Here is a 22993-nt window from a genome sequence, read left to right on the forward strand (position 1 = left end):
TTTTAGACCTTGAGAAATGTTCTAACGCTAAACTTCTCCCAGGAAAAAGGAGCTTGAGTTGAGATTATCAAAAATCAAAATTGGTGCCAATTCCCCGAGTCACGACGTGGTAATTAATGACGGATGGCACTAAAAAAGGATTAAATTTGGGCTTTGCAGAATTGGCAGTGATGGCTCTTGATCTAGGTTGTATATCACATTTTACCATCCTTTTTTTGGACAACCAAGACAATGCTTCGAGGCGTGGTCAAATTTTTTTTATGCTAATTGAGAAAATGCCTTGGAATTAAGGGCTAGATGCATGCCTTTGAAGGAATGAAATCAAGGAGAAAATTTTTATGCAAGATTAATTAACTAATCTTTAGCAACTAATTTCTTTGCTAGTTCCCTAGCTTTTCAGGCTGATCTGTTTTTGAGAGATTTGTCACAGAAACCATCTTATTTTTCTTTAATTTCTTCTTCTTCTTTTTTTTTTTTTTTTGGTGTGTGTAAATGGCTTCCCAAGCAAATGGCATAAAGCATAGCTTTCTCTTTATCTAGGGATTGACTAAGGAAATTACCGGTCCCAACCAAAGACAATGTTACGTTTGTGAAGCACTATCATCCACAAAGTGGGGGATATTGAATGCATGAGGGTGCATGCTAAGGAATTCTAAGAGTGATAACATGCACTTTGGGGATAGCATGAAATGTGATTCACTAAGGACAAAGATTAAGGGAATTACATTCTTGGTGGTTCAACCCCGCATTCTCATGTTGAGAAGACATGGGCATGCCATTTGAACTACAAGATTCAATAATACTATAATGGGTACATATCAATCTAAATTTTTGATAATTTGACCTCTAGACGTGTTTACAAAAGTTTAATTAAATTCTAAAACTACTGTGTTGGAACTAGGGATGGCAATTTTTCCCCGCCCCGCTTAACCCGCTCCTCCCTGCTTCGCCCCGTGTGGGTTTTCTCCGCCCCGCAAAGGCGGTGGGGCGGGGATGGGGCAAGATTTTAGCCCCGCACCACGGGGCGGGGCGGGGATGGGTTTAGGCTTTTTAGACCCACCCCGCCCCGCCCCTCCCCGTCCCCGCCCCGCCCCACGTTACTAAAAGTTATAATTGTAAATTTTTCATATCTTAAAACCCTACTATTTAAACAAACATATTAATATTAGCATATTTTATTCTACCCAATATGATTCTCTGCCTTTATTTTGTTATGTGTTATACTATGAGATTTTTATTTTTTATTTTTTAAATGATTGTCTTGTCAAACACTTGGATATATTATTCAATTTTTTCTAAAAATTGATTTGATTTGATGGGATAAATTTAGTTGTAATTTCAAGTATATTTTTATTAATGAAATAGGTTTTATTAAAAAAAATTGTACTAGTTGTAGGGCAAATTAACAAAAAGTAGAGTTTTACGAGGTGGGGCGGGGCTTCGTGGGGCCGCAAGGGGCGGGGATGGGGTGAGAAAGTATTCCCCGTCATGCGGGGCGGGGCGGGGATGGGGCAAGATAAAACCATGCGGGGCGGGGACGAAGACCCCATCCTTCGGCCCCGCCCCGCCTCATTGCCATCCCTAGTTGGAACCTTAATTATTCTTCATTTAGCAAATAATTTCTTTAATATTAAAGTAACTTAAAGTAATTTAATTATATGTAGATTTCTCAAGCAGTTATATAATTACATAAAATTGAATCATTTTTTTAATTTTAAAAAAAAAAAAAAAAAAGAAAGAAAGAAAGAAAGACAAAGTTGAGTCATTATGTACACCACCTAGGCACCTAATATTGACCACATCTAGTTGAGATTTTAAGAGAGGTGACTTGGAGATATATACAATTGTACCATCCACATTTTACATTATATGACCTCATGGCAGTCTAATACTTTCTTTAAATATAAGAAACTCATTATATATGTATAGCATCACAAACGAAAATTCGCGTTGTTGGTGGTCTTTTGCTCTACTTCACTCAATACAAGCCCTAAGGTTGTGATACCTTAAAAACTCGAAAAAAGTATAAGTAGTCAACGACTCGATATAAAACCTCCAAGGTAGTTAATGGCATGCAATCATATATATAGATTTATTAAATTACAATATCCTACGTACATACCATGCATCAAGTTATATAGTACAAGAATTAATGGCAACCCATTGCCAGATAATTCTGTCCACTGAGAACATAAAGATTCTACATTGACATAATACGTACAATACTGCAAGGAATCTAGGTACTTATGATTACAAGCGTTGATGAAGTTCGTAGATAAACGACACACCTTAAATTAAAAACATACAAGAAGACTGCTCGATGATTACTGATCAGTATACTATAGAGCAATCTTATAACTGAAATATTTCATTCTGTATTGTTAGTGGGTACGCAAAATTAGTGGTATTTGGTGCAAAGTCAGTCATTCCATTCTCTTCTATCTGCAAAAAGAACAATCTCCATGTCAGTTTGGTCGAAGAATTTTTTTTTTTTAATTTTTTTTTTCCACACAATTTCTTTTACAAAAATAATGGCATACAATTGGCATCAATCTTTCATTACCTTATCTTGTAGGTAGTTATTCGCAGCTTTCAGTATTCCCTCCTTCAATAACCAGAGAAATTAAGTTCCTTCAGTAAACACAAAATAATAGTGCACCTTCTAGTTGTTTAAGTAAGAAGTCATTAATGACTGATTTTAAGTGCTATATATAAAAACAAAAATAATGAAATATATGTTTTTAAGTGCTATATATTAGGTTTCACAATTAAATCAAGTAACTTGGTTTCGCGTAATAATGGGTCTTACCATTCATGTGAATCTTAAGAATTTGTACCTAAATTTTATCAAAAGAGAAGGAATTTTTCGTTCCAACTAACCTTATTTCTCAAGAGTTGAATTTCTTCATACATAATGTTCATCTGCAATATATGAACTAATTAGTTCAACACTTCACACTAAGAAAGAATACAAAGAACTGGCATAACAGCTGTACTCAAACAATATTAGTGTAGAAGATATGGATACCTTTGTTGACCGTATGTTACAAATCCAAATCTCGAGGTGCTTTTCAAGGACATCTAATTCATCCAAGGTCATTGTCCCAACTCCACCTCCAAACATATACCTGCAAGCATGCATGCTATATCTTTCATGTTTAATTTACATAATCTTTTGCCTCATAATTTTGCCCATTGAGTCTCTTTTTGTAAGATTTGGGATCCATTTCTATCAAATCTATCCCTATTTGAGCTCTTGTAAATGCTGATGGGTTGGTTCCCCTAAGTCCTTCTCTTGTTCTTCAGTAAGTTTATCCTTATTTATTCAAAAAATAGTAATAATAATAACTCTTAATTAACACTAATTGACTTCTTTTATTTTTCACATACAAATTATATTCCTTTTTTGATCTTTGTCATGCCTGCTTAAGCATTGAGGCAACATAAAGCTGAAAACATTTATATGTTCTCATAATGCGTAAAACATTTTCCATGGAAATATATAGACCATGAGATGCGTAAAACATTTATTGTCTCATCATATGTTTAAAAATCAACAAATAGGTTGTTATACATTGAATACAACCAAACCATTAATTACGTGGATTCTAGTTAGCTCAATTAGTAAAATCTCTAATGATTGTATAAGAGATCTGAGATTTAATCCCCACCTATACCAAAAATTAATTGGTGTCTTAATTTAATGATAAAGAGCTATCATTAGGAGTGAATATTATACGTTGAAACTTTCCCAAAAAAAAACCATTAATCACAATTGCCAACTCTTAAACAAATAATAACAAAAAATAATCATTGTTAAATTAATAGTTAAATATTTAAAATCATTATTTCTTTTCAATTTATGGTTTTTTTAGGCAAATGCTAGTTTATCTTCTTTTACTTTTTAGACAAATAGTAGTTTATCAACTATTACTCTCAAAAATCCATTCTCACATATATGATCACAATCATTATGACACTTCAATTCATCTCAACCCTAAATTATTTGGATTTCGCCATTTTGCTTAAAACATTCTCTCTCTCTTTCCTTAACAATTTGATAACCATGATTAATATGAATAGATTATGTACATGTTTGGTGTGAAGTTACTTAATTATTCCTTTAATTTTTTTTAAATATCATGTAATATAATGGAATGGTATCAATATAGATTTTATTACAAGAAATTCTTTAAAACAACAATACATTTGAATATGCTAAAAGCAAAGGTCACGAATAACATGCACATAAACTAAAATCATATTTCGTTTCCCTTGGCTTTAAGAGACAAGACAAATATTATTAGGCTTTGGGGAGCATTATGACACTATGTTTTTTTTTTGGTGGAAAACATTTTTAAAAAAAATGTTTCTTATACTTTCTAATGTTTGGTAGGACAAAAAACCTAAATAATTAAAAATATATTGTAATCAATAAAAAGCAAGGCAAACAGAGAAAGTGCATTTTCCAAAATTTTACATAGTCAATAGTCCATCACAAAATAAACTCCACACTACAAAAAATTCTTCCAATAGTAACTTCTCTTTATCAATTTCATCCTCTCTTTCTCTTCACAGACCAACTTTAACCAACAGCTGATCAATCGTCAACTAGCATTATATTGACCGGCTGGTGTCTTTTTTTTTCCAAATCAATTTCCCATTTTATTTTTGGCAGATTTTGAACTGTGTTCCCTAGAACTAGCAAAGCTAATAAATGATAAAGAAGCTTTGCATCTTCTTATTGTTTGATAAAACTTGGCCAAAAGAAAACAATACGAGATTATTGAAATATTTGCAAAGAAAACTCTACTAAAAAAAAGTAAAAAACACTTAGTGAGTTTGGATACAACATTTGCGTCTGTGTTTTTTTAGTGGGTTACGTGCATTGTTCACTAAACCTGCAAGTACTTTTTTCAGCAAATCAAATTTAAAATTAGATCCCACAGTACTATTCATACATTTAAAAATTATTTTGCTATAGTATTTTCAGTTTTCAGCAATAAGCGGTATCCAAATAGACCCTTATTTTCTAGGAAAAAATAATTATTTTGACATTAGATAACTATAAATAAAAACGGAGGTTTTTAATACCTGAGACCTTTCTGTAGTATTTCAACCTCTTGTTTCAGCTGCTTAATTTCCTCTTTAGCATCCTAGCAAAGATATAAATTCACACATCAGTAGAAAAAAAAAAAAGCAAAAAACAAAAACGGTGGAAGGAACTAACTTAAGCACAAACAGTGGTGTTAAGACTTATTGCCTAGCAATCACAACTTACTATCTCAACAAATTGTGAAAAAAAAAAAAAAAAAAGTATCTTCTTAATTAACTGGATTGCAAAGCTTATTCTACATATCATCATGTTTGAATTAGGCTAAAGTAGTCCTCTTTTTTCTTTAAACCAGCTCTGTTAGTATAGCTAATTAAGATTCATTTTTAAGAAGACCTCACAAACGGGGTTACCATTGGAGTTTTTGCCCAAAGAAAAGACACTGTATACCTCTTTAAGTCCATGTTTAATTTCAACAGGTTATACTATTTGGAAAATTCCTTGAAGCTTATTTTACAAGGGGTCACTCCTAATAATTTGTATCTTACGCCAGCGATAAATATGTAAAGCATTTACCATGTGCACAATACAAGATGAGATAAATGAGAAAAGAATCTCGCTAATTGCTATAGAAGGATATATATGCAATACAATGGTTTATTTCTATTTTACACAGCATAAGGAGACTTCTATATTCTCATTATGTTCCTCCATCATTCATTGAACTTACCCATGTTTCCATATTTCCACATTGATATGTCTTACAGGAGAAAGTGTTATTGTATGCTTGATAGAAACACTGTTTATATATTATAGTTAACAACTAATTAACAAGGCATTGTCACTCCAATCCAGAATAATCTTAGCCAATAGAGACTGCATGCATTGGATGCAAGCCATAAAGTTTCGCGTACGAAAAGGTCGATATAAAAAGTGCGACACTCTGTTACAATGGTGGTTGAATAAACTATTATTATTCTGTGGAAAATTATCAGGAGCAGTATCTGATGCTTCTCAAGCTAGCTTTTAGTAATAGAGATAATATTCGTTTTTATGCTTAAAAATAGAATATACAACTCAAAAAAAAAAATTTTAAATTTAAAAAAAAAAAATAACAACAACAACAAAGTGTTTGAGAGAGACAGAGAGAACATACCAGAGGCTGTGTTTCAATGTCTGGTTCAGGTTGAGCCCCTCTATTAGACTCCATGTACCTCTCAATAAGCCCTTGCATGGTTCTTGCATCATAAAAAGAAAATTGTCATCTCTCTTTCTTTTTGAAATTGGTATTTTATTATGGTAATGAATAAAGTTTAACAATGAACCAATAGCTGTGATACTAATATGATAAACAAAATCTCAAGGATAAAGAATTTGTCACAAAAGTTTAAGTTGATAAAAAGTGAACAATTTCATCATTTATATCATATAAAATCTAAAGAAAAGTACACAAAACACAATTAAGATTCTTTTCAAAAACACAAAATATTCCCTGCAGTTTTAAATGTAGTACTTAACTTTCATGTGATACTAATTGTTTACATGTAAATAGTTAAGCATCCATTAAAATCAACAACAAGTGGCTCATGTGATGATGTTTGTCCATATTTAGAGTTACATTTTCACATAAAACAATACTACAAATGGTCTTGTGTTACACTAAAAAAAAAAAACCCTAAGATTTAAGTGTTAAAGGTTACATTTCAAAACATCAAGTGGGTTATCATGTTTTATGGGAAAATCACAAAGAATTTTGTATATTTCCTCCTAAATTATAACTTGAAAAGAAATAACAACAATTCAGCAAAAAAGAAAATAAACATAAATAATATTGTTAGAATAATAGTTAAATGGTTAAATTTCATCAATTTTTAACGGATTAAGCTTTTAACACATCTAAGAACTTATCATGATATCATAATAGGTAGTAAAGCTTAAACTTTTAGAAAAACCAATAATTTTTGAAATACAAATAAAATCTGAGTGAGATATAAGAGACATACCCTTTGGTAGCTAGTTCATAAAGCTTTCCATGGGCAGAGAAAATGAATAGGCCAATATCAGCATCACATAGCACAGAGAGCTCCTTAGCCTTCTTAAGAAGCCCAGCTCGGCGCTTACAGAAGGTAACCTGCCTGTGCACAGGGTTCTCAATCCGCTTCAGCTGAACCTTTCCACGAGCCATAGAAATAGATATATATTTTTTGATATCTTTCAACAACTTGGTAACCTTTTTTGTTTGCTTTTTTCTGCAGACAACCTCCCACTAGTGTGAACTAGCTTCGAGGTTGTTGCTGATCTCTCCTCAGAAATGAGATCAAACCTTAAACGTGTCTAACGATGGCTTCTCAGTGTATGGAGTTAAAAACCCTTATATATATGTATATATATACACCACCATGATTTCTCTTCCTGGTTCCTTCTTCCCAGCCGAAAAGAATAATATTTGGTCGGTTATTATAAAATTTTCACACATCACTAACAACTTTTGTTTAATCTCTCACATCATTCACTACTTTACGTATCACTAAGTATTGTTCATCACTCATATCAACCACTCTTGAGTATTGTGTACTCTCTCTCTCTCACATACAATTGCATTCTTAACTAATCACATCATGCCACATCTTTTCCCATAAAATTTTATTAATTAAGAATCTATTTAGCATAAACACTTTTTTAAAACTTTTTCACCAATTTGTTTATTTGTTTATGTGCGTCCTTTTAAAATATCATTTTTCACTATTCAAGATACAATTATATTTAAACTAACTTGTAACAAATATAAGCATAATTATTAATTTTCTTTTGTCAAGCCTAAAATTTTTTAGAGATCTTAAACTATGTATAAGACCAAGGATCTATGGAATAACTATAACTGATGTCATTAATGCTTGGGCCTAAAAATTCTTACAAATTTTATGAAGATTAGTGGCATGTTGTGATTAGTACATAATAAAAATAGTATCATTAATGGATCCAAATAAAGGTAATATTGCTCAAAATCACAACAAACCATGTCAACCTTTGTAAAACAAAGTTGTGAAAATTGTGGGGGCTAACACAACTGATATTTTATCACTTTTATGAGTAATGGGGTGAGTCAAACCCTGAAAAAACAAATCATATGAACTACCTAAGTGGCCATATATTAGAAGAATGACAGCAACCTTTAGCTGGATCTTATTGGCATGTGTGTTTAGTGAGAAGAGGGAAATGTGGAAAATGTAGAGGATTACAACCCCTTTCAACATATTCCTCTTTATCATCACTTAAGTGGGTCTACATGATTAATGTTAGATGCCACCCATCACTAGAAAAAGAAGAAAGAAAAAGATACATAGTTTTGTGGGAGCAGTTCAGCAGTGACAAAATAAAAATAAACTGCAGTCTAGTCAGCATGCAATTTGCATCTAAATGTGCAACCCATCTACATTCTCTTCTTGGGCCAATGAGCTGCTCATGCTAGGTTGCTAGCTTTTGGTACCAGTACTTTTTCCTCATTCCTTGGCCTTCACGCGTTGCCAATTGTTTTGTTCTGTGACAAAGTAGCAAACCTCGTTTTTTTTTTTTTTTTTTTCACCTTTTCAAGTTAGCTACTGCAACAAAAATAATAATGAAGAAGCTTAGTAACAGCCTGCTTTTATGAGCTTTATAAAAGCAGTTTTCTTTTCTAAGCTTTATAAAACAAACCCCGAAAGGTCAGGACAGTACAAATAAGTCGCCACCACTATCTCATTTCAACCTCTAGTGCTTTTTATTATTTTTCTCTTTTTCTTCTTCTCTCATCTTTAACTTTGAAGGCAAGAATCTTGTCAAATCGATCACATATCAATATTCAATATGAAATCCTAAAAGATATCTTCTCTTTAATTAACATGTTAAGATTGTAGGCCATGGAGAGGCTTAAACAGTTGCCACGTGGATATTCTCCTTCGAGAGAATGCCACGTGGATGAATTCGTTTTATTTTGTTTTCCATTGAGGTATATATAAAGCTTTAAAGATTTGCATAAATCTTTGGCTAAAATATAATTGAATTCATGGGGATTAAAGTTAAGTTGGTTCTTGGAATAATTAAGAGGCTAGAGTTTATTTAATTTTTTTTTATTAGTGCTGCTAGACCTTGAAGTGGTGGACACTACTATCATTAGTGGTTTCGTTCATAAACAGTTGAAAAATACAGGCAAATGTGTACGTTTTTAGACCTTTTAAAACACAAGTTATTTAACTTAGTTATTTAATCAAGTGGTTACTTAGGTAAATTATTCAAATCTAAGTTATCACAATTAAATCATACCAAGTAAACAATGCGGAAAATAAAAAACACAACGATATGATAACCCAGGAAAACCAAACCAGTAAAAAACTTGAGGAGAATTTAACCTAACTATTTTCAAGGTAAAATAAATCCGCTATAAATGAATTGAAGTTTTACAATAGCGACTTAGACCACTAACATCCTATTGCTACTTCAAATATAAAACTTACTATCACGATCACGTGATAGCTCCGAGTCCACGGACTACTTCTTTCCTTGATCCATAGCAACCACAAGTATTCCCACTTGTGTTTATCTTTAAACTCTTAAAACAACAACTGAAGATATCACCAAGCTCTCAACATCAATCTTGATCTTGATAACCCTAAGTGTGTATGAAAGCAAACACCTTTAGATCTCACAAGAGATTCACACACACAGCATATCAATAACCTCTAAAACGTAGTTAGGATTTTTCCTTTTATACTTAAGGCAAAACATAAAATCATACAGGTTATATTGGCTTGGGTTGAGTTGGAAAATTCTGCAAAAAAACAATCTGTAAGAGCTTCGATCGATCGAGTTTAATTTTCGATCAATTAAGCCTTGCAGAAATTGAATAGTAATTTTCTGCAATTACTCGATTCCAACTTTACACAAACACACACTTTGAGCAACCTAAATCTAGACTAAACGTTTTGATCGCCAACATATACCTATTGAAGTTCTAATACATTAGTTCCTAATTTCTTAGAACCTATCAAAATGTATCTAATTAGTAATATGCAATAGCTCACAAGTTGCATGAACGTAATATGTTGGATCTCAAATACAACAATAATAAATGAGGATGCTTACAATCTCTTATGCATGATACTATTTAGCAAATGTCATGGGAAAGAGCGAGATAGAAAAAGTTATAGCGTGAAGAATCATGATTTATTGTGAAAATTAAATACTACGGCACGAGCCAATGATTCTTGAAAATTGGCTTGTGGAGATTGATAGATAAGACATATATTAATATTGCTATATATCCATGGGTTTCATATATAATCTTCTAGAGGAAAGCAAGTTGACAAGACAACTCTAGTAATTTATAAACCTGCATAGGATAATCAATTTCAAAAATTTTACTAATTAAACTTATAGTGCTAAAGAATGTGACGGATGCCACTTCAACATATAGTAAATAAATATCTTCATTACGATTCTTTTGATTAATGACATATTAGTTTGTAAGCTGTTATTAGATCTTTGAATCTTGACACGCAGGTGCTGGATATATAATTTGAGATATCAATATAGGCTATGCTAATGCTACCTCATGGTGGTGTATGCATGACTACACAAGTGACTTTGATAACAACATGATAGTGGCTTTCCTAAGGTGTTGGGTCGTGGTGATAGCTTGGCAGGCTGCAAGTCATCATGTATATTTGTGAGTAGAAAGTGTAGCGAGGTCCTCTGTGCAGATTAGCATTTACTGGGTACTCTGTGTGAGTGTGAATTGTGAAAGAAGGGTTTAGACATGTAGCATGCTATTTTAGAGTGGAAAATGTGAAGTTAGGCTGTGATGTTAATGGACAAGTGGAACTAATTTTGCATACGGGTGGTAATGTGCTAACTGTGTTACTGAGTTGTGTGTACTATGTGGACTATGCTGCCCAAACTTGAAGCTGGCATTAGCACAGGCCAAGCTCTCAACATATTGGTGAATGGACAAATTAAGCTAGGCTAGATGTGCTAGATAGTGTGCTTGGGTTGCCAGGGGCATGTGATGGGCAAGCAGTAAAGCAAAGGCTACAAGACATCAAGACAGTTTTCTAAAGGTAGTTTCCTATATATGTTGTGGCAACAAGGGGCGGTTACTTGGCAAAGTAACTTCCTTGTCAGCACATTATAATCATATGTTTGGGCTTGGCAAGCATGTGACTGCATTTGTGTGTTAGGCAAAATTAGAATGAACTAGTTCAGTGTCCCTTTGTGTTTGTGCTAGTGAGGCAACTTAGTACCATCTAAAACGAAATTTTCTAGTAAATATAAGAGTGAAAACTTGATTTGTTGTGGAGATAACTTCTTGATTAGACTCTAATATAGGTCTTGATATAAAATATAGAACACTGCTTAATTTAAAAGTTAAACCTTGTGAGTTTAGGCCTAATTAGGTTATATGAGTTTACCAATTTATTTAATTTTCTCCATGCAAGACTTCCATTCACATATATATACCCTAAATGTTTAATATTGTTATGATGCTATTTTATGTAAATAATTTGATAATTAGAGGAGGGGGATTTGAACTTGTGAATGTTTCCATTAAAAATTCTAAAAAATATCAATTGAGTTATAAGGGTCTTGGCATTACTATTGCTAAGAGGTTTGCATATTTTCTTAGTGAACATAATACAAGAGATTTAGTATTTACAAGATTTCGTCAATTCAATAATCTCACTTTCTCAAAAATTAAGAGAGAAAATATTTGGGGATTTTCTATGGATCAAATTCAAGGTGAGGCTGAATCAGAGCCAATTACTTTCAGGATCCTTCTTGTTAATTAGAAAAAAGGATCCTTCTTTGTTAATATATAAATGGAATAGAAAAGGAAGGAAATTTATTTTTATATATATAAAAGCTCACAGTCAGTTCACAAAGTCAAAGGTATAGATTTATTAATCTCATAAATCAATGCACATAGGTTCTTTATGCGAGGGAGGGTTGCCAGTACATCACATGTACAATATGCCACGGATTTCTCATTTCATTCGCATATTATACAACACAAATTTTAATTCCAATTCGCACCAACTTTTTTTTTTTTTTGAGAGAACAATTAGCACTAACCTAACACGGCATATTTTAGTAGAACATACATATTTGAGTACATAGTCAATTCCAATTTTTTGATACAGTACTATTTTAGTATACATTACTAAGTATGGTGACACAAATTTTCACTATTATTAAAGTAGCATGTTATCATTGATATACTATAAAAATAAAAAATAAAAAAATTATGTCAAAGGTAGGTTCTTATAAAAGTGAAATTACACCACTCATAAATTATGATTTTTCTTTTTAAAATATCTCTAACATTGGTCTTTAGTCCAATGTTTTCCAGTTTAGTATAACTTCAATATTTAACAGAATGGACTTTGATTTTCGTTTTTCTCTTTGATTCCTTTGACCATATTCCTCTTCCTTCTCTCATGATCTGGCTTCCATTAGAACAATGGAACAGACAATCACAGAAACTTGCCTACTCTTATAGTTATAGGGTAGCCAGTAGTGTTTGGAGAATACAAGAGTTTGGTGACCCTAGCCACAAGCCAAAAGAACAAATTAAGCATGCTTTTAATGGTTATTAGGACTTTATTCCTTGTTGATGACCCAATTACTAATATGTGAAGAATCAATTATTAGAAATTTTTAGTAGCACCAGCCCCACAAAATTAAGCCACACCTTTATTGACCTTGACCAAGATAAATAAGCAAATCTTGCTTTTCTTTTTGTCTCGTGGACTATTTGGTCAAAAGCATGGGGATGAGGGCACTTACGTGGCCGTGGCAAACGTAAAGGAATGCGAAGTTGATTCTTAAAATCATCAGAATGTTGATGAATGAGAAGTGCACATTTGTGAAAAGCCTATAGAAGGCAAAAGAATTTGATTTCTGGTTTCATATTCTTATTTCCCTTTGAATCAAACTTTTAATGTCAAACTTTTTTTTTTTGATACCATTTAATGTCAAACTTGATAGTGAATTCATAATGGTCACAATTTGTAAGTAGAGTGATCCAATCATCCAATTATAACTTGTTTATCAACGTTTACATGCACTCAACTAATGTTGGAAAGAGTATTAATGAAATGATGGACATGAACTCTTAATATGTAATAGGCTATGGGCCTTAAGCTCATCTTGTTTACTTGTATATCACACATATTTATATTTCACACTTTGCCTCCTATGTAAAAGCACTCATGTATATTTTATTATTTGAGAAATACAATATATTTATACAGTATTTTTAACATGGTATCAGAGTCATTACTTTGATATTTTTCTTAGCAATCTTGTCTCTCTTTAGTGTTACTTCAAATTTACAGTCACTTCCACCATCACAACCGCCACTGCAGCCATTCGCCATTGAATTTTCAACGTCTCTTAGTGATCGTCTTTGGTTTCGGACCTGCAGCCACCGTCGTTCAAGAGTCTCACACTACAAAGACCGCTGCCATATTGTTGCCGCCGTGAACCTTGCCCCGATTTTATTTTTGCAAGTACCACTTAGATCGTCCTTCGCTAATCTACTATCCCGTGGAAACCTTGCCCTCATCGGAGCCTTCACGCACCCTCACGCGCCACCCAAACATTCTACACCTCAGTCACGCGCCACACGCAACGTTCTGGTCTCTCTATTGAACCAAACAAATTTTGTCACCTTCGACATACTCTTTATAGCCCTAAACAAGCTCCATGAGTTTAGTTTGCCAAGTTCAGTTCTACCATCTCTCGCTTGGGTTACTTTGCTAGTCATTATAATTCTGTCTTATTTCTTCATAGCATTGACAAATGCATTATTTTGCTTCTCATATATGTGGATGATATGATCATAACTGGTGATGACCTTAGTGGCATTCAAGAACTCAAGGGTTTTCTTAGTTAGTAGTTTGAGATGAAAGATCTTGGACATCTCAGCTACTTCTGGGGTCTTGAAATCACTTATTCTACAAATGGACTTCATATTACTCAAGCTAAGTATGCCTTTGAACTTCTGTCTTAAGCTGGACTCACTGATAGCAAGACTGTTGACATTCCAATTGAACTTAATGCGCATCTAACTCCCTCATGGGAGAAACCATTGTCTAATTCCTCTTTTTACAAACGCTTGGTTGGCAGTCTAGTTTATCTCACAGTCACTCATCTAGACATTTCCTATGTTATTCAACAAGTGAGCCAGTATCTATCTACTCCTCGATCGACTCACTATGCTACTATTCTATGCATTCTTTTGTTCGATGACCTTTTTTACTCTGCTCAGTTTCCTCTATTCTCTATGTATTCTCTGATACTGATTGAGCAGGAGATCTCACTGATCGAAGGTCCACCATTGGCTATTGCTTTTTTCTTTGTTCTTCTTTGATTTCTTGGCAAAGTAAGAAACAAATTCTTGTGACCCGCTCCAGTACTGAAGTAGAATATCGTGCCTTTCCTAATACCACATCTGAGCTTCTTAGTTTCGATGGCTTCTTAAGAATTTAGGTGTGTCTACATCTTCTGCTATTCCTCTTTATTGTGACAACCAAAGTGTCATTCATATTGCTCACAATGATGGCTTCCATGAACAGACTAAATACATTAAGATCAATTGTCATTTTATCCGTTATTATTTTGTCCATGGTGCTCTCAAGCTATTCTTGGTCTCCTCTAAAGATCAACTTGCAGATATCTTCACCAAATCCTATCCTAAAGGACACTTCATGCTTTAGTTGACAACATCAAGTTGTTCTCACACCCACCTTAAGTTTGAGAGGGACTGTTAACGTGTAATAGGTTGTGGGTCTTAGACCCACCTTGTTTATTTGTATAGCACACATATTTGTACTTCACACTATGCCTTCTATATAAAGATACTCATGTATATTTTATTACTTGAGAAATACAATACATTCATTCAGTAATTCTAACATGAATAATTTTCTTAAAGTTATCATCCTTAGTGATTACTAGATATATATGAATCAAGAAAAATATGATACTTAAGTCATCCCAAGATCACTTCTCTTTTAGACATTAATCTTTCATGCATCTATTTTTCGATTTTATTTTATCTAATGATGAACCCTAATTTGTGAGATAATTGGGTGTTGGATTTGCTAGTTATTACAAAAATAGAACTATATATAAAAAAACAGTTCTTCAACATAGTTTGTCCATCTTTGTGCTTTATGCAGCTAAATTAGGATCCTTTAGAGTTTTTCTTTTACGATACGTTTGGTACACTGAATGTGGATTACAATAGAAATGGTAATATTTATTACTAGGAATAAAAGGTATTGTAATGGAATAACTAAACATATTCATTAGTTTGGTTGTGCGTTGTAACATTAAAATAAAACTTATGATCTATTTTAGGAAATATCTCATTCATACAAATATATTTCCTAGAAAATAATATATTTAAATTTTAGAGAGATGAGTTATTTTTTGATGATTTTTTATTTCCATAATTGTTAGGTGGATATGGAAAGTTTATTTATTTGGAAATATATTAATGTTAGAAATTATTATATCTACTAATAAATAGTTATTACAACCCTTTTAGAGAGGAATAATTATTCCTCATTTTAAAGAATAGCTATTCACAAGGAATGACTACTTCCTGCAATAAAAACATAACCAAACTATTGAATAGCTAAACTATAAGAATAACTATTACATTACAGTGCTTATTACAATCTACCAAACATGCCCTTAATGTTTATGACGTCGTAAAATTAATTTAATAGTTACTCATTTCAAAATAAATGAATAAATTTAAAGTTTTACAAATTCTATGGTATTGGCCTTAAGAATTTTATAGAATCTTACTCTATAATTTATAATAATCGAAATAATGTGTAAAGTACTATAATTTATAATAATTCTATGTGTAATGTAAAGAGTACAAGAGAGTCACCCTTAACAAGTGTTCCTACATATTCTTGCGTAGAATTTGAAGTGCAAGGCACTGGTCACTTTTCTGTTTTTTCGAGTAAGACACTGTTGTGTACATAAAAAAATAATAATAATAATAATAATAAAAAAAAAAAAAAAAAAAAAAACACTGTTGTGTACTTGTATTAAGCATAATTAAATGGATGGATTCAACTAGCTACTGTGAAATACAACATGCATTCCACTTACAAGATGCAACAAAATTTATTCTTCCATGAAAGACGTGGAAGAAACTGTCCAGTTTAAACTTTAAGCATATATAAACAAATGCAACTAGTCACTATAAAATAAGAGTATGCAACGTACTACATGCTTTCCACTGGGTACAAGAGAGAATCACGGACGCTTTAAATTTTTCTTCTTTGGTTTTCAAGGCCTTTTCCAATTGAATTCCAATTTCTTTGTCACCTTCAGTTTGGCACATTTTGTTTTTTTGAGTTAGATTGGTAAATACTAAATAGTGGGAAGGGAAGGTTTCGAAATCACATACATTGGATGACGGCTTGTTAGTAAGATATGCATCTTGAGATGGATGCTCGAAAACTTTATGGAACAATAGTGTGATAAATTGAGTCTAAGGCTGCGTTTGTTTCGACTTCAAACTGATTCCGGAAATGATTTTCCGGAAAATAGGTGTGTTTGGTTGGTCCGGAAAATTCTATTTTCCGGAAATTGAAATCCGTTGACTGAGAAAAAAAGGGTTTGACCACGGAAATGAATTTCCGTCTCTATTTTCGCTTCAAACGATTTCCAGAAAAAGAGAGAGAGAGAGAGAGAGCGCGCGCGCGCGAGGGAAGGAGGAAAACACAAACCCAACAACCCAAAAAACCCAACAACCCAGATCGCGCGATCGCGATTTCGCCGGCGGATCGCGATCTCGCGACGGCGCGATCTCGCGACGGCGCGATCTCGCGTTCGCGAGATCGCGATCGACGCTTCGCGAGATCGCGCCGGATCGAGATCGCGATCGACGGCGCGATCTCGCGAAGCGTCGTTCGCGAGATCGCGCCGTTGATCGCGATCTCGCCTTCGCGAGATCGCGCCGGATCGAGATCGCGATCGACGGCGCGATCTCGCGAAGCGTCGATCGCGATCTCGCGAACGCGAGATCGCGCCGTCGCGAGATCGCGACGTTGATCGCGATCTCGCCTTCGCGAGATCGCGCCGGCGAGATCGCGATCCGCCGGCGAAATCGCGATCGCGCGATCTGGGTTGTTGGGTTTTCTGGGTTGTTGGGTTTGTGTTTTCCTCCTTCTTTTCCAAACACTAGAAAATATTTTCCGGAAAATTTTTTGAAACACAACCAAACACACAAAAATATTTTCCTTTTCCGGAAATTAGCATTTCCGGAAAATATGTATTTTCCGGAAAACGTTTTACGGCAACCAAACACAGCCTAAGTCTTCTGATTTACATCATACTTCAAACTAATAAGCTCACTATCTGAGTACTCTCATGGGAGTGAGACAGAGATTTTTTTTTTTTTTTTTTGAGAAGAAATAGATGTTTAATTGAAAAAAAAAAAAAAAAAAAACTTTTTTAAGTGAGGGAGAAAGAAATTAATTAAATTGTTCTTATTAAATGACCAAAAAAAAAAGGGGCCACGGGTGACCAATTGTTTTTATTTTTACTTTTTATTTTTGGAAAACATCTAGCTAGTGCCATCTAATTAAATTGACCGGTACTATAATACGTAACCAAGAAAAAAGGAACCAAGCTTAGGCTGCTTCCCTCAAAAAGGGTTATTTCAAGCATTAAGCCATTAACATCTTAACATAAAAAGTCAGTGAGTCATAAACAAAAACCTCATAACAACTCTCTCAAAAAAACTTTATTTTTTATTTTTTATTTGCTGCTGAGCCTTCATAACAAAAACTTGAATCTTCTAAGGTGAGTATTACTAATTTTACAATAAAAGGTTTACAAATTACATAAAATAAATAAAAATGATCAATGCCATTTCAATAATATTTATATAGCAAAATTTATGATATCATTACCATCATTTTATATTCATAAAGGCAGGAACAACATGCATCTTACAGGTTGCTTTGGAAGTCTCTTTCTATTAGCGACTGACTTTCCATTGCTCAATGCTCATAGCTCATAGGTGTTCAACCTCTTCCTTTATACTTATATGGTCAATCTATCTACTTTATTCAAGCATCATATTAAAGGCCAATGGCTTCTCGCCTAATATCATATTTTCTGAGATCTCCATGGAAGTGGTCAGAATTTAAATGGCAGCATATATGGATACGTGACATATGTCGTGTTTCTAACGAGAGAGATGACATCTGGTCTAGAGACAAGAAGGATCTCCATAAACATTATTCCAAAATATAAAGAATAAAAGAGAAAAAGGTGAAGGGTATCACAGCAGGGTGATTGACTATATATATGAGTCGTGTAAAGACGATGGAAATAAACCACAATATCACCTGTCTAAATCATCTTTTTCTTTGGTTAGTGTCAATTACTTATTGGAGAGGGAAAAAACTTACATTCTCTCGGAACTGAACTCTCCTAAAGGGAGTAGGCTTTACACGTGGGATTCATGATAGGGTCCAACCCTTTTGTGAGAGCTTAAAAAACTACTTCGATAATATGTAAGAATTGTCTACCAAAGAAACTTTGATGGAGATTTTAATATAATATATATATATATATATATATATATAAATTTTTAAAAAAAACCTCCTTAATTTAAAAGTTTAAGTTAATTTATAAATTTAAGTTTAATTGGTATCTCTAGGTATTTTTAATGGAAATTCTTCATTCCTTAACTATCAAATTATAAAAAAATAAATTGGGTTCAATTATATTATATTAAATTTATAATTTCTCAAATTTTGTTCTTGTGAGTTTTCCATTCAAGCGTATATTTATTTTCAACTGTTTCAGTTAGATGCTAGGAAACATTAAGGACCTTAAATTTTTTTTGGGAAAAAGTATAAAAACCCTCCAAATAAACGTGTTTTTCCTTTAGATCCGTCATCCATGAAAAGCACATAATTAGTGTGGTGTAAGACAAGTCACTGTCTATGATCCTGGTAAGAATAATTCATATGGTACTATGGTGCAGTGCATGGTATAATCTAAATTACCATTTGAGATTACTTATCTACCTTTATCTCAAAAGAAAAAAAAAAAAAAAATCTAATACTCTAATTACTATTATTTTTATTTCTCTCTTTTGGGTAATTAAGTAGTTATATATAGTATATAAAATAATCGGTATCAAGTTAGCTTAAAGCAATTCATTTTTCAAACAATTCAGATTCTCAAGCCATCTGATTAAACAATATAAAACTTAGACTATGCAAGAACAATTTTAGCCAATCAAGTCGCAGAGATTCTCTGAGCATGCTTTAGGCAGCAGGAGTAATACATTAACTTATCAGCATCACACTCCAACAGAAGAGTGGCATGTAAAAATAAATAAAAAAAGAAGGCTTCCTTGTTCTTATGCTTATCACTATGTATGCCTTATGCTCTAATTATTTCCCACAACCAACGAAAGAGCATTTTGTTTTTGTGATTTGTGTTAATGTCAAAGGAAAGGAAGTGACTGTGATTCCCGCTCTAATAATTTTTCTTTTTAGTTATGATAGAATTTTTATTTACGATATTCATTCCATGATAATTGTTATTTATTATTTTCCCGATCAGTGTTTGATGCAGGTAGAATTTGAATCAAGTTCCTTACTTGAACCCAAAATACAAACCGGAACCCACCCAATATATTGTTGGAAATCAGCGTGCAATTAGCCTAAAGGCATGCATGTAGTTTGGAATATCATCAATTTCCCAGCTATTTGATTTGATGTAAAGAATGTCCTTTTAAATGGTGAATATTTAGTTTTCTATAGTCCATTAATTATGATCATAATTCATGAAATAAGGAATGATAACTTATTTTAGATTATATAACACCACCTTCAGATTCCTAAAACATTAAATTTTTATTCCATATTTTAAATGCAAATAAAGTAGATATAGATCAAATTCTTTGAGCAATAAGTATATCTTTTGGGTCAACCTGTAGTCCTCTTGGGCTATGCATGTTGTTTATTCGCCCGAGCAAAACTTATTCGCATGTTAACGGGCCAGCCTTTTTATGCATTAATTGGTGAATAATATTGGGAGCTTAGATGATCTATACTTGTTCTAAAAGCCTGGAGTTGTTTATGTTTCCATGATATGTAACACCTTGAATGTTAGTAACTCTCCTTCGTAGCCAATTGGAATGAGATACCTTTATTGCATAATCTATATATATATATATATATATATATAAGCGCGAATGTGCTAAAACACTTTAGCTATAGTGCTTTGGTTTCGTGAATTACTTTCTATTTTTTTTTATTTTTTTTTAAAGTTTTGAACAGTAATTACAGAGCCAAGTAGCACAGTAGCTTTAATAGCTACAACGTTTTTTTTTTTTTTTTTTCCAGTAATGGGTTTGAGTTTTTTTTTTTCTTTTAAATATTTATGTAAGCTGATATATATATTGTTATAGTGACATAACAAATTTTACAAACGCGAATGCGCTAAAACACAGTAGCTACGGTGCTTTGATTTCGTGAGCCACTTTTTTTTTCCCAAGTTTTGAATAGTAACTATAGTGCCAAGTGGCACTGTAGCTACAATAGCCACAGTTTTTTTTTTCTTTTAAATATTTATATAAGCTAGTATATATATTATTATATTAACACAACAAATTTCACAATATTTTCACAATTATTGACATGCGCGAATGCACTAAAGCACTGAACCTATAATGCTTTGGTTTCATGAGCCACTCTTTTTTCCCAAGTTTTGAACAGTAACTACAGTTTTTTTTTTTTTTTTAGTAATCGGTTTGTGTATTTTCTTTTCTTTTAAATATTTATGTAAGCTAGTATATATATTGTTATACTAACAAAACAAATTTCACAGTATTCTCACAATTATTGACGCATTAATTTCTTACAAGCCAAAATAAAATAATAAAATATGAGACTGTGACCAGTCACAACTAAAAATAAATGTTTTGAGAAAATGTTACAACACTTATTGTGTAGTGTTTTTGGTTCATTCAACTAGCACGGTAACTACAGTGCCTAAAGTTTTTTTATTTTATTTTAATAATTGTTTTTTTTAAATATTTATGTAAACTGGTATATATATTGTTATACTGACACAACAAATTTTACAATATTTTCACAATTATTGACATATCAATTTCTTACCAGTCGAAATAAAATAATAAAATATGAAACTGTGACCAACCACAATTAAAAGTAAATGTTTTGCAAAAATATTACAACACTTATTGTTATCACAATATTTTCACAATTGTTGAGATCTCAGTTTCTTATAGATCAAATAAAAAAAATGCTAAGTTCGCAACATTTTAACATTAATTTCTACAGTGCCTAAAGTTTTTTTTTTTTTAAATATTTGTATAAGCTGGCATATCTATTAATTATATAAAAAGAGTCAAAGGCTCATGAATAGTATTTTTTGGTTTATTTAATTAGTGAGGTGCACTTTTTCGTTTTCTTTTTCTCCTTTCAAGTATGCCAGTTGGTTTGAGCTTTGTTTTTATTTTTGTTTATTTTTGTTTTTGTTTTTTTTAAGATCTTTATATGTTTACTTTGTACTTGTAATGCAAGTTTACATTATAAATACACAAAAGTGGTTAATATTATACACATTTGCACAAAAAATGGTAAATATTGTACAAAATTTGCCAATTTTTTTGTGTCTACAATATAAATTTACGTTGTAATTAAGTACAATGTATACATAGAAATATTATGAAAATGTTGTGACGCATGTGTCAATTCTTTAGGGGTCAAAATAAAATAAAATAATAAAATATTATATTGGGATCGAGTACAACTAAAAATGTCGTGATATTTTGTTGTTATTATAATATATTCACAACTATTAAGGTGTAAGTTATAGATCAAAATAAAATAATAAAATATTGGATTAAGATCTGTCACGATCTTATATGAATGAGATTAACTTTTTATGACATAATTATCAAAATTCTTAAAATTAATGTCTCTTTTGATTAATGTAAATCTCTATGTATTTTAAAAAACAAATGATTTATATCTTTATTTTGTGAAACAAATAAAATCTAAAATTGATCATAATCACTACTTTTTTTTTCCATGACTTGCAAGTGTCTTGCATGTGCTGCCCTGACTAGTTTATAAAAAATAAGTCATAATCAACTTGAATACTATTATATTCAATTGGAATAACGCCTCATGCATGACACAAAGGTTACCTATTTGTTTTTCTTTTTTCATAAATAGAGATATATTATTTAGAAAAACTCCTCTAGCACCTACTATCATGTATTATGTTTAATAAATTCATTAGTCAGAGGAGTCCATGAGATCAGCCTAATGCTAATAGCTCTCAAATGAGCTTAATTTGACTAGAGCCTAGCCACTTAATATAGGTGAAGTCAATTGCATGGCTGATAATAATGCGGTCAATGGAAGCAAGAGATGTGGAAACAGTTTTAAAGATGAGATAATTTCGAGCCAACCAAATGGTACAGGTAGTGAAAGCAAATATAGTTGGCCATGTAGTATTGTGAAGATGTGTGTTATTGACCAGGTTTGAATAGCTCCAGTGTTTGATGTCCATAGTATAGAAGTGTGGGATGGTGATCATGATAGGAACAAGGAGGGAGACTGCCAAATTTGTGAGGCCCAAGGGTAGTCACAAAGAACATGGATAGGGGTTTCCAATTGATTGCAAGGAGGGAAAAGTTGCATTGGGAAAAAGAAGGGTTGGGGGGGGGGGGGGTGTTGGGGGAGTGGAAGACAATACTTTCTGATTTGATTTGATTCTTTAATTTTACAATCCCCTTGTAGAATAAATAATTGATATACCCCACTCTAATATTTGATGACAATGCTATTATGTACTTTTAAAATAGCACATAAA

At 32.5% G+C, this 22993-nt stretch overlaps 1 protein-coding gene across 1 annotated transcript; it reads right to left on the bottom strand.

Moving 5' to 3' along the window:
• Nucleotides 1-2153: 2153 nt before the first annotated feature.
• On the bottom strand, nucleotides 2154-7485 carry LOC115962121 (agamous-like MADS-box protein AGL12). The gene is made up of 7 exons (XM_031081006.1): nucleotides 7057-7485; nucleotides 6210-6291; nucleotides 5095-5156; nucleotides 3029-3128; nucleotides 2881-2922; nucleotides 2564-2605; nucleotides 2154-2442 (listed from the first exon to the last, which is right to left on the bottom strand). Exons 1-7 carry the CDS (start codon nucleotides 7236-7238, stop codon nucleotides 2353-2355), a joined length of 600 nt encoding a protein of 199 aa, XP_030936866.1. The 5' UTR covers nucleotides 7239-7485; the 3' UTR covers nucleotides 2154-2352.
• Nucleotides 7486-22993: the final 15508 nt, after the last annotated feature.

The sequence above is a fragment of the Quercus lobata genome, chromosome 9, assembly GCF_001633185.2.
Source record: "Quercus lobata isolate SW786 chromosome 9, ValleyOak3.0 Primary Assembly, whole genome shotgun sequence".
Taxonomy (NCBI): Eukaryota; Viridiplantae; Streptophyta; class Magnoliopsida; order Fagales; family Fagaceae; genus Quercus; species Quercus lobata.

What these genes read in the sequence shown, in the direction of transcription:
- LOC115962121 (XM_031081006.1), bottom strand. Translation starts at nt 7,238, where the DNA reads ATGGCTCGTGGAAAGGTTCAGCTGAAGCGGATTGAGAACCCTGTGCAC. An exon ending in ACATTGAAACACAGCCTCTG is followed by an intron (nt 5,157 to 6,209) that starts GTATGTTCTCTC and finishes TATCTTTGCTAG; the next exon opens with GATGCTAAAGAGGAAATTAA. An exon ending in ATACTACAGAAAGGTCTCAG is followed by an intron (nt 3,129 to 5,094) that starts GTATTAAAAACC and finishes GCATGCTTGCAG; the next exon opens with GTATATGTTTGGAGGTGGAG.